Source organism: Neltuma alba, unplaced genomic scaffold, assembly GCF_004799145.2.
Source record: "Neltuma alba isolate B1F8T4 unplaced genomic scaffold, ASM479914v2 tig00011541_pilon, whole genome shotgun sequence".
Lineage (NCBI taxonomy): Eukaryota > Viridiplantae > Streptophyta > Magnoliopsida > Fabales > Fabaceae > Neltuma > Neltuma alba.
The window spans coordinates 353,540-368,407 of NW_021636203.1; the positions used below are offsets into that span (position 1 = coordinate 353,540).

Consider the following 14,868-nt stretch of genomic DNA (forward strand, 5'->3'; position numbering starts at 1 on the left):
CCTGTGACGCTTTTTCATTTTAATGATATCTTGACTTTTTACCCAAAAAAATATAGGGAAACCCACTAAAAAGAGTTTTTAGTCACTTTCTGTGGAATTGACAGTATAATATATTAATGAAAGAGTGCAAGTCATATTGACATTGGCGCATGGTTAAAGTTAAATAGTGTTTGAGTAATGATTGAGTCCTAATATTCTCTATAATATTAAAAAGATCATATTAAGTGGACTAGGACGGTCTTCATTATATGAGTATTTTTAATTATTCCCCTACCATTTCAATAACGCGGACACCAATACTTTTCTTTTTTTACTTATCCACCATAATTATCTGTACTACTTCTGATTTTTAATATAAGAGCTAATTGACTAATTTGAGGAGATTAAAAAAATTAGTTAAGTTAGTTATTTGTAATAAATATGTGTTGTCTTTCCTAAAATACCTTTGCTAATACTACTTTCGGTTCTATTTATAAGAGCTAGTTGACTAATTTGAGAAGATTGAAGAAAGAAGTTAAGTTAGTTATTTGTAATAAATAATTGTTGTCTTTCCTAAAATATCCTTACTAATCAAGTATATTGATTAAAACTATTATTATTAAAAGCACTATCTTGAAAAAAATGCATAAATATGAAAGACAAAGTGGATTGGAGTCTTATATTTAAGATCAAAATAAAAATCAAACAAAGTCTTATATTTAGGACTGGAGGTAGTAATATGTATTAGAATTACCTTTTTCATGAAAACATTTAACATGTGCAATTACTATATAAAAACTACTTTGAAAAAATGTGGATAAATATAGAAGACAAAATGGATTAAAATCTTATATTTAAGATCAAATTGAATATTTAACTAGTTCTTATATTAAGATTTGGAGGTAACATTAAGTATTAATAAGTCATATTTTAGTATTATCAAGTTTAATAGGGATATCACCTTTTATCTTGTCAATAGGGATATCCACTTGACTGAATCGCCATTAGTCCAACATATATTGTTTTTTTTTTAATCTAATGTTGGTTAAAAGTCATAATAAATTTTAAAATCAAATTAAGCAATTTTTAAGAAAAATATTTATTTTGTAATTAACTTCTTATGGTTTAAATAAATTTTACATCCTCTGTGTATATTATTTTCAATGTTGTATCATATATGTACGTTGATTTTTATTTTATTATTTGTATTATTTTTATTATTCCTACCATCATAATTCACAAGTTATCCGGACTCGTCCTGGCCGAGAAGATAAAAAGTTCCTAATATAGTCATCAAGTTTCTAATACAGCGTGAAGATGCGTAGTTAAGGGAGTGAAAATGAAAAGAAGAGAAAAGTGGCGGAATATGATTTTCTCTCCTAGTTTCATATAAACAATAACAACTTTATTATTTTTAGTCAAATATTTATATATAATTAAAACTATTATTTTACCTTATTATTTATATAATTTTAACTATGTATTCCTAAATGAAATAAAAATGTAATTTTAATCTTAATCTTAATCTTAATTTGTAGTTATTTAATTTAATTTATTTGTTTATTTTTAAAATAGGTTGCCTCATCTAGATAAGAATAGAACAAAGTTTAGCATTTGCTATTGCTGGTGAACCCAACCAAGGAATATAACATACCATAATTTGATTTGACAATTGACAATATATTCTTGAAAACCAACAAAGATTAGATCTAATGAAAGCGGCTAATTCTTTACAACGTGAAAAACCTGTGTTCTAATCCTAATTGATAGAAGTACCCATATTTAGTATCTTCCGGTTTTTCCATCCTGTGTCTCGTAATAGGACAAGCACGTCCCATCTTTTTTTGTTTTTGTTATATTTTTTTTTTACTTTTTTAATTTGAAAACTAACTATAAATGAAGTATAAAAACTTATCATAAAAACTATTTGGAGAAAATAGATAAAAAGGAGGAGGCAATGCCAAAGAAAAAAATGTTTTTTTTTGTAATCTTGAGAGATAAAAAATACACAGACTTAAAATGTTCATTACAAAGAATATTAACCCATATAAAACAACTTATAAACAAATAAAAAAAAAGCAATTGATAAATATCATTACTAAAATATTATTACAACGATAAATAAAATAAATTTTTAAAATTAAAAATAAAGATAGGATATTAGGATGAGACCGGGACGGGACACTCCCATCCTATGTCCCTTCCATGTCCCTTTTGTCTTGTTCCGAAAACTCTGAGGATAAGACAGTCTCATCCCAAAATGACTAGGACAGGGACGAGACACTAGGACGGAACATAGTTGAATTGTCTCAAATAGAAAAATACCTATACATAGCCAAAAAAAATACAAGGTATTCTTGAATTGTCACTGCAATACAATATGTTGCAATCACTAAGCTTCAAGGAAAGAAAAACCAAACCAAATTGGACCGGCCGGTTCAACTGAAAAATTGGTGAACCGGTCTGCAATCTGGCCTAGTTTAATTGTTGGACCGGTGGTCTATTGAACCGGTAAAAAACCGGTTTAGCTGGAAAAAAACCGGTATTAAACTAGGTAACCCCAATTCGGTGGGTTATCCGGTTTATATTTTTTTTGCCTGCCAGAAATCTCAAAACAACACCATTTTTTTATTAAAAAAAAAACGCTCCTTCTCTTTTCCCATCAAGTTCCCTCATTTCCCTTCCCTCCCCTGATTCCCTCTAGCTCACACAGTGCCGGCTCCTTCCTCCCTCAAACCCAAGCCAAAATTGTTTCCTCTAAGATCCCTGCTCCCTGGCGTCATTGCCGGCAATGCTCCTTGTTTAGCCATTCCCCAACATCACAATCACATTTGCCTTCACCTTCGCCTCCTCTTGCTTTGCCTTTGTCACTCGCATTCGCAGAAGGCAGAGTTGCAGGTCTCCACCTCACAATCGCATCCCAAGTCTGAGGCTCTTAGCTCACAAGTCTCCCTCAACCTCACCACATCCTGCTTGGCCTTTACTATTGGCATTCACAGAAGGCAGAATTGAAACTCGAAAGTTGTAGGTCTCCCTCAAATCCCACTCAACGTTGTCATTTCGATGCATTGAGTTATGGGTAAGCTCAAAAATTTTTCCTTTCAATTAGGTTGTGTTTTTAGGATCAAAGAGCTACCTTTGTTTCCTCTTTCTCTTTGGCTGTCGAAAGGTTTGGGAAGGGAGGAGATGAAAATTTTCTATTTGATTTCTAAACACTTGAATTGAGGCAAGAGAGGAAATTAGTTGATGGTTTTTTTTTTTGCTGAAATAATATAAATTTTGTTTTCTTTGGAGATTGAATTAAATTGATTTTGGATATATAAAGTATAAACACTCTTAGCTTGAAACCGAAGAACCTCCAAATATGTCTGTTTCAACTTTCAAGTATTGATTAGTAATCTTCTGGTCAAGAAAAAAAATATTGACTAATAATCCATATGATATTTTTAATATTGTGAATTAAATTATATTATTTTAATAAGATCAGTCCCAATCCTTAACTCACTGTCTCGACCAATTTAATTCTCGGTTCGGTTTTTTGTTTCTCGCTAAGCTTACACACTCTAGATAAGTCCAAAAATGAAGAAATTAAAATATGCAGTTACGCACTCTGTACCCCAAAAAAAAAAAAGGATAAAAAAGAAGAAGAAGAAGAGGCTATTTCCCATACCTGCTCAGATATCATTTCGAAAACCCCAGAACTAGAAAAAGAAAAGAAACAAGGCAAGATGTTCTCTCAGATACTTCTGTGACTTGTATGATATTGGAAAACTGTAAAGTTAAATAGTTAAAACACGATTATAACATCATACTAAATATTATTTACCCTTTTTTCTTGTGAACAAAATATCATTTACCCTTGCCACTTGAACAAAACTGAAATATCCAATAATGAGTTGCATCATAAGTAGCAAGAGTCATGATTTCAACTAGTCTACAGTAGATTCTTCAAAACTGAGCAACTTCGATCTTACTTTTCTGCAGCTGAGCAATCTAGCAAAAAGATATTGAAGAGTAACAAGGATTAGTCAACAACAAAGGCAAGCAGAAAAACTGAAAAAACAAGAACCAACCATTTTGAGAACACCAGTCTCTAGCATTTTGGAACATGCGAGCCATGGACTAAGCCCCTTTTTGTCCACATTCCACTCCTTTGGATACCATGGGAACTGCCACATTAAGAAGCAACGGTCTGGATGAGGCATCATGGCAAGATGTCGTCCATCTGGAGAAAAAATAGCTGCAACCCCAAGAGGAGAGCCGTTTACATTGAAAGGATATTTCTCAGTTGGATTGCCACCATCACCACAGTATCTTAGAGTAGCTAACTCAGAATGAACAATACGATCCAGCAGACCTTCATCCGGAAAATATGCTTTTCCCTCACCGTGAGCAGCCCATACCCCAAGTGTACTACCCTCCATGCCTTTAAACATTATAGCCGGTGAGTCCTTTATTGTCACGCTTGTAAAGCGGCACTTGAAACGCCCAGACTCGTTGTGAATGAATCTTGGCCGTGATAGGTCCCCACCAGCACCAAGAACACCTCCAACCTGTAGACCTGGTGCCCATCCCAGCAAAGCTATTAATTGACACCCATTGCAGAGGCCAAGACTGAAGGTATCTGAACGGTTGTAAAATTCTTGAAAGTGCTAGAGGCTCATTAAATCTTATACAAGCAGACCATCCTTTAGCAGAATCGAGCACGTCCGCATAACTAAATCCACCAACAAAAGCAACCCCACGGAACTCCTGCAAAGAGATCACTCCATTACGAAGGTCTGACATTTGTAGCGACCCATGGTTCAAAATCAGCAGCATAAAATGCTGCAGCCATAGAAAGGCTGTCTTTCCCACCGTCAATAGCAATACAAAGTTCAATCATTGCTTCCAACAAAGATAGAGCAGCATCATACATGAAAGCTCCTTCCCCATCAAGCTTGGCAGCATACATCCAATTACCACTTGCCTTAACATCAGAAAGGGAAGTGACCTTTGCCCATACAAGATTTGTGAGTGCTTCTCCAACAGCTAACCTTGCCATTGCTTTAGAGTCTAACAAACCTTTGATTGGTTACTCCCCTATGGCAAATGCACCTCCAGTCATATCAGTAAAAGTCTGAGCAATAACTGCAACATCAGCAAGAGTAATCTGCAGAGGGCCAACAGTTTGCTGTTGTGCCACGAGACCATTAACATACCTATCAACTTTTGTTGTCAAGAAGCGTTTTGAACAAACAGATGCAAACGCAATGCCCTCTTCAAAGAATCCATTACTGTGACTGTTGGGCCTACATCAAATGGACCTTGCCCATAAAAAACCTGGGAAAAGTAAAACACGTCCATCGCCACTAATATTACCAATTACAGCCATTGATACCTTTTCCCTATTGCAGATTAATTGTAAGAGGTTACGACTTTCAGGATTCACCAAGATTGCATCTTGTTCTTGATATTCTGCACCCCAAATTTCTAGAACAGACATAGTATGATCACCAACCACAACTGCTCGGACATCTATTTCAGCACCCTTTGGGTATATAATTTCCTTTACAACATTGCAATTCCCACCAGCTCCCTGATCATGAATGCTACCAATTGGATTTTTCTCTCCCATCTCTGTGCAAGCACGGACAACACGATACAATTTTTGAGCCATCTCAGCATCCCCACGTTGAACAGCATTGAAATCAAGCTCTGCATCATTCTGACCACTAACCATGCTTGAGGCTGCCCCACCTCCCATACCAATACGATATGCAGGGCCTCCAATCTTAACAACTAACATTCCAATCTCAGGCTCTCCCTTGGGTATATGATTATGGTCAATCTGTCCAATGCCTCCACTAAACATTATTGGTTTCAACCACTCCCGCCTTTCCCATTAGGAAGTCTCATTCCAAAACTCCTATAGAACCCTTGAATCAAAGGCTCTCCAAATTTGTTGCCATCGTCAGATGCACCATTACTAGAATCCAAGAGGATTTGCAAAGGTGATGCTAGATCTGAAGGATAAGTAAAGGATGAGTCTTCCCATTGAGCATAAGACCCTAGCATGTTGAGATTTCCAACACAATAACCAGCTGTAGCTGCTTGTATAAAAGAACCCCTTCCTGTGGCATGAGTATCCCTAATGCGACCTCCTGCACCTGTCTCTGCACCAGGATAAGGAGCAACTGCACATGGAAAATTATGAGTCTCAGCTGTAAATAAGACATCTAGATCAACATGCTGTCAAGTTTAATGGACATGATGACCCAGGCTGAACTGGTTGCAACTGCTTCACTAGGAAACCTCTGATTGCACTGGAGTTATCCTTAAAACCAATAACTGAATTATCTGGATTTGCTTGGAAAGTTCTTTTCACAATCTGCATCAGCGACTTATCCATGACTTGCCCAACAATGAAAATTTTTCCAGTTAAAAACCAATGCCTGCTATGCTCACTGTTGGATTGTGCAATATCAAACAATTCAATATTAGTTGGATCGCACTTAATATCCTCTCTGAAAAGTTTACTATAGTATTGTATATCCTGGTCATCAAAAGCTAAGCCCGTTTCTTGATTAATTTCTTCTAATGTCTTTTGTCCCTTCTCCATGACTGGTATAGACTTTTTCAGGAATCACATTGGTCTCAAAGGATGTTAGCTTATGAACGTAAATACATTCAGTCATTCTATCATGCACCATTGCTGCAAATTCATTAATTTGAAGTCACCCTAGGTGTACAATAAGTACCTCCTCAAACATTCCAAACGTGTTACCTCTGTCAATCCACATGCACAGCAAATTGCAACAGCATTAGGAGACCAGGCTGGGGTAAATGATAGCTTAGGGCCAACGTCTATTATAATAGTGCTCAAACCCTCCTCACTTCTTCTCTCAAGAAAGCTCTCAGTTTGCAATGCAGAAGGCTCATATGTTTCTTGAAGAAGCCATTTAAGTACTGACAGTTTTTGTCTTGAAAGTTCTGTTTCAATCCCAATATTGAAACACTGCTCTGTTTGCAAAGCCACTATGTGATCAGAGATTTTGCTTTGAATCTCCTTAAGAAGTTCAGCAGCTGCACTTTCTTGGATCGATGGAACCCGATAAAAATGAAGAATTTTCAACACTGGCTTCACAACCAAGCTAGACTGATCATCTACTGAGCTACTGACAGCCCCAGCAACCACAACTTCGGGATTTGTTTGAGCTTGGCGCCTCAAAGATAATGCTTCTCTAGTCGAACCCCATACTTGACTTGTACTCCAAACTGTACCCCAAAGTAAATTACTCCTCTGCCATTGAGATTTCTTCACTAAAAATAGTCTTTGCCTACATTTACCCCAAAGCCATTGGCACATAAACCAGGGGGGGGGGGGGAGACACAGCAGCATTAAATTATCTAAAGATTAAAAGTATGGCAGAAACAAGACGCATAAAATTCTGTTCAATTCGTCAACCAAAAACACAAAGGAAACCGAAATTTACAACCCATCCACACCAACAATAAAATTTTATCACAACAATAAACTGTTTCAAACGTCCTAACAAAACAAAAATGTACATCATATGATGATATGGAATCCTAGGATTGTGAGAATTCAATTAAAGGAGCAAAAGCAAACCTGAAGGAACCCGGCAGCCCCCATTTCCCCAGCAGCAGCCATGTTCTTAAGAAGAGCAAACTAACAGGTAAAATGTAATTGTATTACTTCTTAGCATGCAGTAGAGAGTCTCCAAAAACTTCAAGAAGAAAAAATATACATTAAGAATTTCAAAACTCATCAAAATCAGATATAGCATATAATAAATATAAAATATATAGAAACTCAAGACCTTTACCTTCACGTCCAAACAAGATGTACAGGAGCAAAACCAATTAGAAAGGTTTAGCAGCGTATTTCAGCAAAATAGGAGAAAACAAACCTGAGATCGTGAGGAGCTACTTTGAACCACCGCCTTCTTCCGTGCGCCTTTTTGCTCTGCTTCAGATCTTCAGTCTTTCAATTGTAACTGGGAGAAGAGAGTCAGGCAAGATGAACAGAATGAAGACCACATGGACATGGTAAAATTTACATACGTCCCACCAATGAAAGATCATAAACAATACCAAGGTAATTTTCTTCAGAACTCAGCTGGAGGCACATTAAAAGTTTACCAGAACTTTTTAGCGAACAACTAAGCGATTAACACACTTTAACGGGGAAGCTTCGAGCTATGCTCTCCCCATTTATGCTACAAGCCTAATGGCTCAATTTTTTTTTCCTAGAATATACTGGGAAATCTTTGGCCAAAAAAAAAACAAAGAGAATATACTGGGAAATCCGGACTAATGTTTGATAGTCATGTTATAGTGTAATGGGAATCGTCAGTTGCAACAAAGGAAGAAGATTTACCTGCTGTTGGACTCGATGAACAGGTGGGCAAAGCATAGGCTTCAAGCAAAGACGTCTTTTACTCAAAAAGAAGGGAGCCCCAATTTGTCAGCGTATTAAACTTCGCAGGGAAAGGAATGAAGGGATAGAGACCGCCGCCGTTATAGCCCCCTCACGGCCTTACCTCCAACAGCAAATGGCGACGGAGAGTGGAGTCTGGAGACGCCTTCGTCATGCGTGGAGAAAGAGGAATGACTAGAGAAGCAACGAGAGCTGAATGCCTGAGCCTCAAGCCGAAAGTGGAAGGGCTGAAGTCAAAGTGAATGAATGCGGTTGAGACAGGGACAGCAGCGTCGCCGGGGAAAGGGAGAGTGAGGTGAGGACTGAGGCGTGACGGAGAGGGAGACGGCCAAACGGGGTCTTGTTTGATTCTGATTTTTTATTTTTATGTTTTAGACTAATTTTATAAAATTATTTTTAACAATTATTCTTTTTTATGAACTTTTTAGATAATTATTCTAAAACATTATATTTGAGAATATAAAATTTTATTTAAAATAGACGGTTTTAAAATCAACTTAAAAAAAAGAATTGTTTATTAACTTATTTTATATAACTCATATTTATATTATTTTTTATAATTACTTAATATCTTTGACTAGAATGACTAATAAATAATATATAAAAAATTTCACTTAGAAAAATAACATGGTCAAAATTTAAATGGAGATTGTCATAAATAGAGCCTTGAAAATAATATCTAATTATATTATATAATCTTTTTCGTTCAAAATATAAATATCAAATCTTTTGAAGATGTTTAGTTTTTTTATAAGCTATAATTTGAATTTTTCTGATCATTTCATATATTCTTTTTTTATTACTAATTAATTATATGTCTCTCTCATCTTTTTTTTTTCTCACTTGTTCTCCCTCTTCTCTTTTTCCCTCTATTCTCTTCCCCACTTACGCCCTTTATAAGTAACTGTGTTTTAAGAAAATAAGTTATATTTTCATATAATCTTCACCAACTTTTTAAGTTGCAAGATTTAATTATTTGATACTTATATTTTAAGTCAGAGGTAACTTCTAATTAGTAGGATTAAAATAAAACAACCACATCCAAACTGAAATTTGATAACAATGTGTTGGCATCTCTATTGCACTTTGATCAGATAATCTTAACAAATTGTTTAGATTATAACTTTATACATGTATAAATATATGTATAGTTATGAGGAAACTAACAATAACTAAGACATAAATATTAATAATTAAGACTTACCCCAAACCCAGAAAAACACATTGGGTTATTTCTGAACCTTATTGGCTCTTGTTTTACAAGCACTTTCTTAAAATTAATGTGAAACTGTTTCGGTAGAATGATGAAAATGATCTAAGCGGGTGTTTGAATGGAAACAAAACCATGATTTCAAAAATAATTTTACAATCTACGAGGTAAATATATGGAAGAGTTTATCTCGATTTATAAAAAAATACTTCTCAGGGTATCCAAACACCTCCTTAACACATAGGAACATTGCATAAATTGGAAGATCCATACGTATCTCTCGATACTCTTCAATTGGAAGATCATGTATTCGAAGAGCTTAACCTTGATCCATTAAGAAAAGCTCCTAACACGAGTTGGATCATCCATTACCCAGTGCCACACCATAATGCTGAAATTTAAAAAAATTATAATAATAAAGTTTAAATATCCAAACGGACTCATTAATCTCAGAACCTTGTGCTTAAATGGATGATTTTCATAGTGATAAATAGGATTCCTTTAACATCAGGTGTTGCTCTGATGTCCATTTTACCATCACAAGGCTCGCCCTAATTCTAAATCATTCTACAAAATAAGTTGCCTCGTGCGGATAGGAATAGCACAAAGTTTAACGTTTGCTATGTTCCATGTTGCTAGTGAACTCAATCCCACGATGCTTTTCTTACAAACTGTTACTTCTATAGCCATGGTTTTCACAAGATCAATATGCAAACAAATAAAGTCTTTGGCATGTCTTTGTCCCTCAGCCAACGGTGAAGAAAGAAATAGAGGTCAAGGCCATGTCAAAACAAATTTAATACATAATCATCACTAGACAGCTTAATTTTAAGTAGAAATTACTGAGTATAATAGCTTTTTGCAAACCAAAATAGAGAGGATTTTATGCTGTATTGGCCCCATACTCCTAGTGTCATCCTCAATAAACTAGATTGTAAGCCTGTACTTTGCACAGACTATGAAATAAACCACATCGTTCATGACTTATAAAGAATATGACTTCTTCTAAATTATATACTCTGTATGATTTGAAAATATAAATTATAAACAGACCTTGTACTTATGTGTTTATAAATATTGAAATTCCAATGCATTAAAAAATATAAATATTAATAATATATAAAATCAAAAATATAAAATTTTATAATGAGTTACAATAATTACAAGTAATAAATGTGATTTGGTTTTAATCTATGAGAAAACTTTCCAGCTGAAAAGGAGGACCTTGGGAAACCACAGCTCTTACAATCAGTTTCCACATCCCCATCTTAGGTACAAAACCTTGCTGCACCATTTGCTTCACAGCCCAATTGACATCACCCAGAAGATTCAACTTGCATAGCCCCTGAATCATCACTCTATATGACACGAAGCTTGGAGTTATGCCCATCAAAACCATGTGATTCATTAAATGTTTAGCCTCAGCAAACCTCTCAGCATCAAGCAATCCATACAAAACCTCTTGATAAGAACTTGCAGTAGGAGCACATCCTTTAAGTTGCATTCTCTCCAATAGCTCTTTCGCTTGTTCAACTCTCCCCTGTTTTCTCAACCCAGAAATCAGTATGTTGAATACTATCGTATCAGGCCAAATACCATCCATCTCCATTCTATCCAACAACAAAAATGCATCATCCAGCTTCCCTTGTTCACACAAAGCATGCATCAATGTAGAGAAAGTTCTCACATTGGGTTCACATTTTATCTTGGGGAATTCATCGAGCACTTGGAATGCAGCCTCCAGCTTCCCACAATTACACAAACCTTTGATGAGTATATTAAGGCAACAAGCATCTATCTCAACACCTAACTTAGGAGCCGACGTATAAACATCATAAGCAACATCGAGCAGCTTGGTAGACACAAGGAGGTTCAGGACGAAATTGAAGGTTTTCGTGCTGGGCCAGCAGGGGAACTTGGGCATGTCGTAGAGGGTCTCGATGGCTTTGTTTATACGACCAGCCATGTTGCCATACACCTTGATAACATTGTAGAAGAAGTCATCAGACAAGCGGCAGTTCCTCTCGAGTTTGATTCTGTGCATGAGGTTGTCAATGGCATCAAACATTTTGGCATGAGCTAACTTGAGGATGATTGAGAGGTAAAAGGGCTCATTGGGTTTGTAGTCCTTGCGCTTGGAATAGAGTTCCAAGACTATAATTGCTGAAGATGGGTCTGTGAGGGAGTTTATGAGAGTCAGCACCTCTTTGGGAGTTAACCAGTCTTTGTGATTTAGCCTTGTCAAAACGGTAGAATCTCTAGTAGATGCTAAAAATGAAGTAGAAGATGAAGAAGACGAAGAAGTGGCAGTGGAGTAAGCAAAAGCAACAGAGTTGAAAATCAAAGGCCGGGGGAACTTGCGAATTGGTGGATATGCTCTGGAAATCATGGCCGATAAACACTTTACAACGAACTGGAGGCACCACTCACATATTAGGAAACAGAGACCCAACAAGAATTTATCAGAACTTATTACCAAACAACCAAGTGACTAACACACTTCAAACGAGAAGTTTCGTGCTATCCCCAGCCTAGTTTATACTACAAGTCAAACAGTTCATTTCTTTCTGATTTGAGAGGAAACTGAACAAACAGACGAATTGCATAAAACTACAAAAGGAAACCCCAGAAAAGAAAAATGGTCCCTAACATACTAAATATAAGGTGCTGGGAAATTCGGAATGATTGATAATCATGCAATAGTGTAATGGGGATCGTCGATTGCAGCAAAGAAGAAGATTTACCTGTTGTCGAACTTGATGAAGAGGTACGCAATGCATAGGCTGAACTAAACACGACTTGTTTTAAAAGAAGGGAGCCCTAATTTGTCAGCGAATTAAACTTCGCAGGGACTGGAATCACGGCCTCTGCAACAACACATGGCAAGGGAGGGTGGAGACAGGAAACGCCATGGTTGTGCGTTGAGAAAGGAGAGAGGCCAGAGAGGCTGAGAATGAGAGCTGAATGCCTAAGCCAAGAGAGCTGAAGGGAAAGCGAATAATGGAGCTAAACCAGAGAAGAGAAGAAAGGGGAGCAACCGAGGCGGTCGCCGCCGCCGTCCATTAGCGAGGAGGAGACGCCGCCAGGGTGGGCCGTGGGCCGTGGGGTTAAAGGCGCCCAACCCGTTTTACCTTTCTCCGGTTATTTGGGGAATAAAAACAATCAACCAAACAATGTCCTGACCAAGATTATAAATTTTTTTCATCCCGAAGTGGAATAGGAAAGTAACAAATAAAATTAATTATAACTATTGGTTCATATATTCATAATTTGTCAATTGTTATTTTTTTTTATAAAAAGGCTATTTAATTTTTTTTGCTAAAGCATAAATATCCTTCTATTAGAGGTAATCATATTCGAGGCACTATCAGGCACTAGATGTGGACACTTCTCCTAGTAGGGATTCGAACCTTGATTCATTATACTGTGAAGGATTAGTCCCTTCTGTTAGACTCAATCCGTTGGTAAAAGACTATTTAATTTAATATAAGTAAAATAATTGCATAAAATGGCTGGCCTATTCGATCCATTTGAACAAAAGCCCAAATAAACTAAAAGGGAAAGTAGCTCTAGAACATCTAAAGCTTGAAAAAAACCGTACAAAACGATAAACAAAAAACAAAAAACTAACAATAGAAAAACAAAAAAACACTGTAGAGCCCAAAACCAGATCACCAATCTGAAAATCAACCAATTAGCTCCAACACCATCAAAACAGACACTTTTAAAGTCCCAAGAAAAGGATTGGATGCTACTCGGCAACATCAAAAGGATAAGGAACATTGGTAAATGTCACTACGAACCATCATCTCATATTGATGACCCACAATGAGCTTGTTTAGCAGGGCTCTTATGGGCTGAAAAGTAGCTTATTTTTGCTACAAGCTCGATTAGAAGATTGCTTGGTGTTTGTTTGGGTTTAGATCCAAAATGAGCTTATCTAATTTAAGGTGTGAAACGTACATTGTGGGAGAAGCTACATTATCTAGCTTATTGGATTATCGATTGGAGCTTATTTACTATTGTGATGTGTCAAGCTTTATTTTTCTCTGAGTTCGGCCATCCCTCATTTGATGTCTTCATTTTTTTTTTCACCTCAGAGCTCTCCACAACTGCAAGCTACCTCCCAACATCCTCCGTCGCGTCCTTGCCAGAACCACCGACACCTGGTTCGCCATGAGCTCCGTCACGTCTCCGTCGTAAGGTCATCGTGTTGGGTGTGGCGTTGAGTGACCGAGAGCCTGCTCCTTCTCGCGACTTCGACCTTCTCCGAGCTGCTGTCAGCGTCTCTAACCCAGGTCACTGCTGTCTACCGGTGCATGTGAGGTGTGCGTCAAGATCTTAGCCTCCCAATGGAACAGGGTGTCCGATCTACCTTTAGCAGGCTTCGGGTGGTCCGATTCGTGACAGGTTGCCCGATTCCTGTTTTTGTGTTGGTTTTTGGTGAATATGGTAGTGATATGTGATTGATCCAAGCATGTGGAGTTGTGTGTGTGTTGATCTGTGTGTGAGCTGATAGAGCATTTGTTTTCATCCCCTGTTGTTGCCTGAAACTGTCATCTTCACTATTGTCCATTAAGGCCACACCACCGTGTTGTCCTCTTTTTTTTTCCCCTTCTAGTTCAGTGCTCTGTTTCCTGAAATGGTCGTCGTCCCTGCTGTTAGTCAAGGCCACTCCCTTCGCAGGTAGAAGCAAGGAAATGTAGTAACCCAATTGACGGAAAATCATTCTCCTTCCTCCTAGAAATACTTCCTATGCAGCACCACCGTGTTGTCCTGTTATTTTTTTTGTCCCTTTTGGTTCAATGCTCCGTTTCAGTAAAATGGTAGTCGTCCCTAGTGTCAGTCAAGGCCACTCCCTTCGCCGTGGTCCCTACTGTAGTTTAATGCTCTGTTCCAGTGGTCTGTTTGTTGTGATTGATTATTTGATTGATTATTTGTGGTTGAATCATCTTCAGGCTTCTATGTACTTCTTTTATAATGTTTATAGAAATTTAATAGAAAGAATTGCTGAGTTCTGCGCTATATGAATTTTGGAGCTTCAGGTTAATGTTGTTGTTCGAATCATAGGGAGTATTTGCGTTTTATAAAGCATGATCTGTATTTAGTACAAAATAGCTATTTTAATAAATCCTGTTGATCATCTAATATGGAAATGGCTTTATTTATAACTTCTTTTTTCCAAATTCATAGTCATTTTAAATCATTTTAAATTTAAGATTAAATTCTATAAAGG

The 14,868-nt window shown here is 36.8% G+C and overlaps 1 protein-coding gene and 1 pseudogene across 1 annotated transcript; both read right to left on the minus strand.

Moving 5' to 3' along the window:
• Nucleotides 1-3,710: 3,710 nt before the first annotated feature.
• LOC114714784 (probable phosphoribosylformylglycinamidine synthase, chloroplastic/mitochondrial) lies at nt 3,711-8,735 on the minus strand (annotated as a pseudogene).
• Nucleotides 8,736-10,748: 2,013 nt separating this feature from the next.
• On the minus strand, nt 10,749-12,745 carry LOC114714779 (pentatricopeptide repeat-containing protein At3g14580, mitochondrial). Its single transcript, XM_028899548.1, has 2 exons — nt 12,377-12,745; nt 10,749-12,045 (listed from the first exon to the last, which is right to left on the minus strand). The coding sequence occupies exons 1-2, from the start codon at nt 12,410-12,412 to the stop codon at nt 10,819-10,821; spliced, it is 1,263 nt and encodes a 420-aa protein (XP_028755381.1). The 5' UTR covers nt 12,413-12,745; the 3' UTR covers nt 10,749-10,818.
• Between the last annotated feature and the right edge of the window lie 2,123 nt (nt 12,746-14,868).

Coding starts and splice junctions, on each gene's coding strand:
- LOC114714779 (XM_028899548.1), bottom strand. CDS start 12,412: ATGCATTGCGTACCTCTTCATCAAGTTCGACAACAG. Junction 12,046..12,376: donor TTCATCAAGTTCGACAACAG/GTAAATCTTCTT, acceptor TGGTGCCTCCAG/TTCGTTGTAAAGTGTTTATC.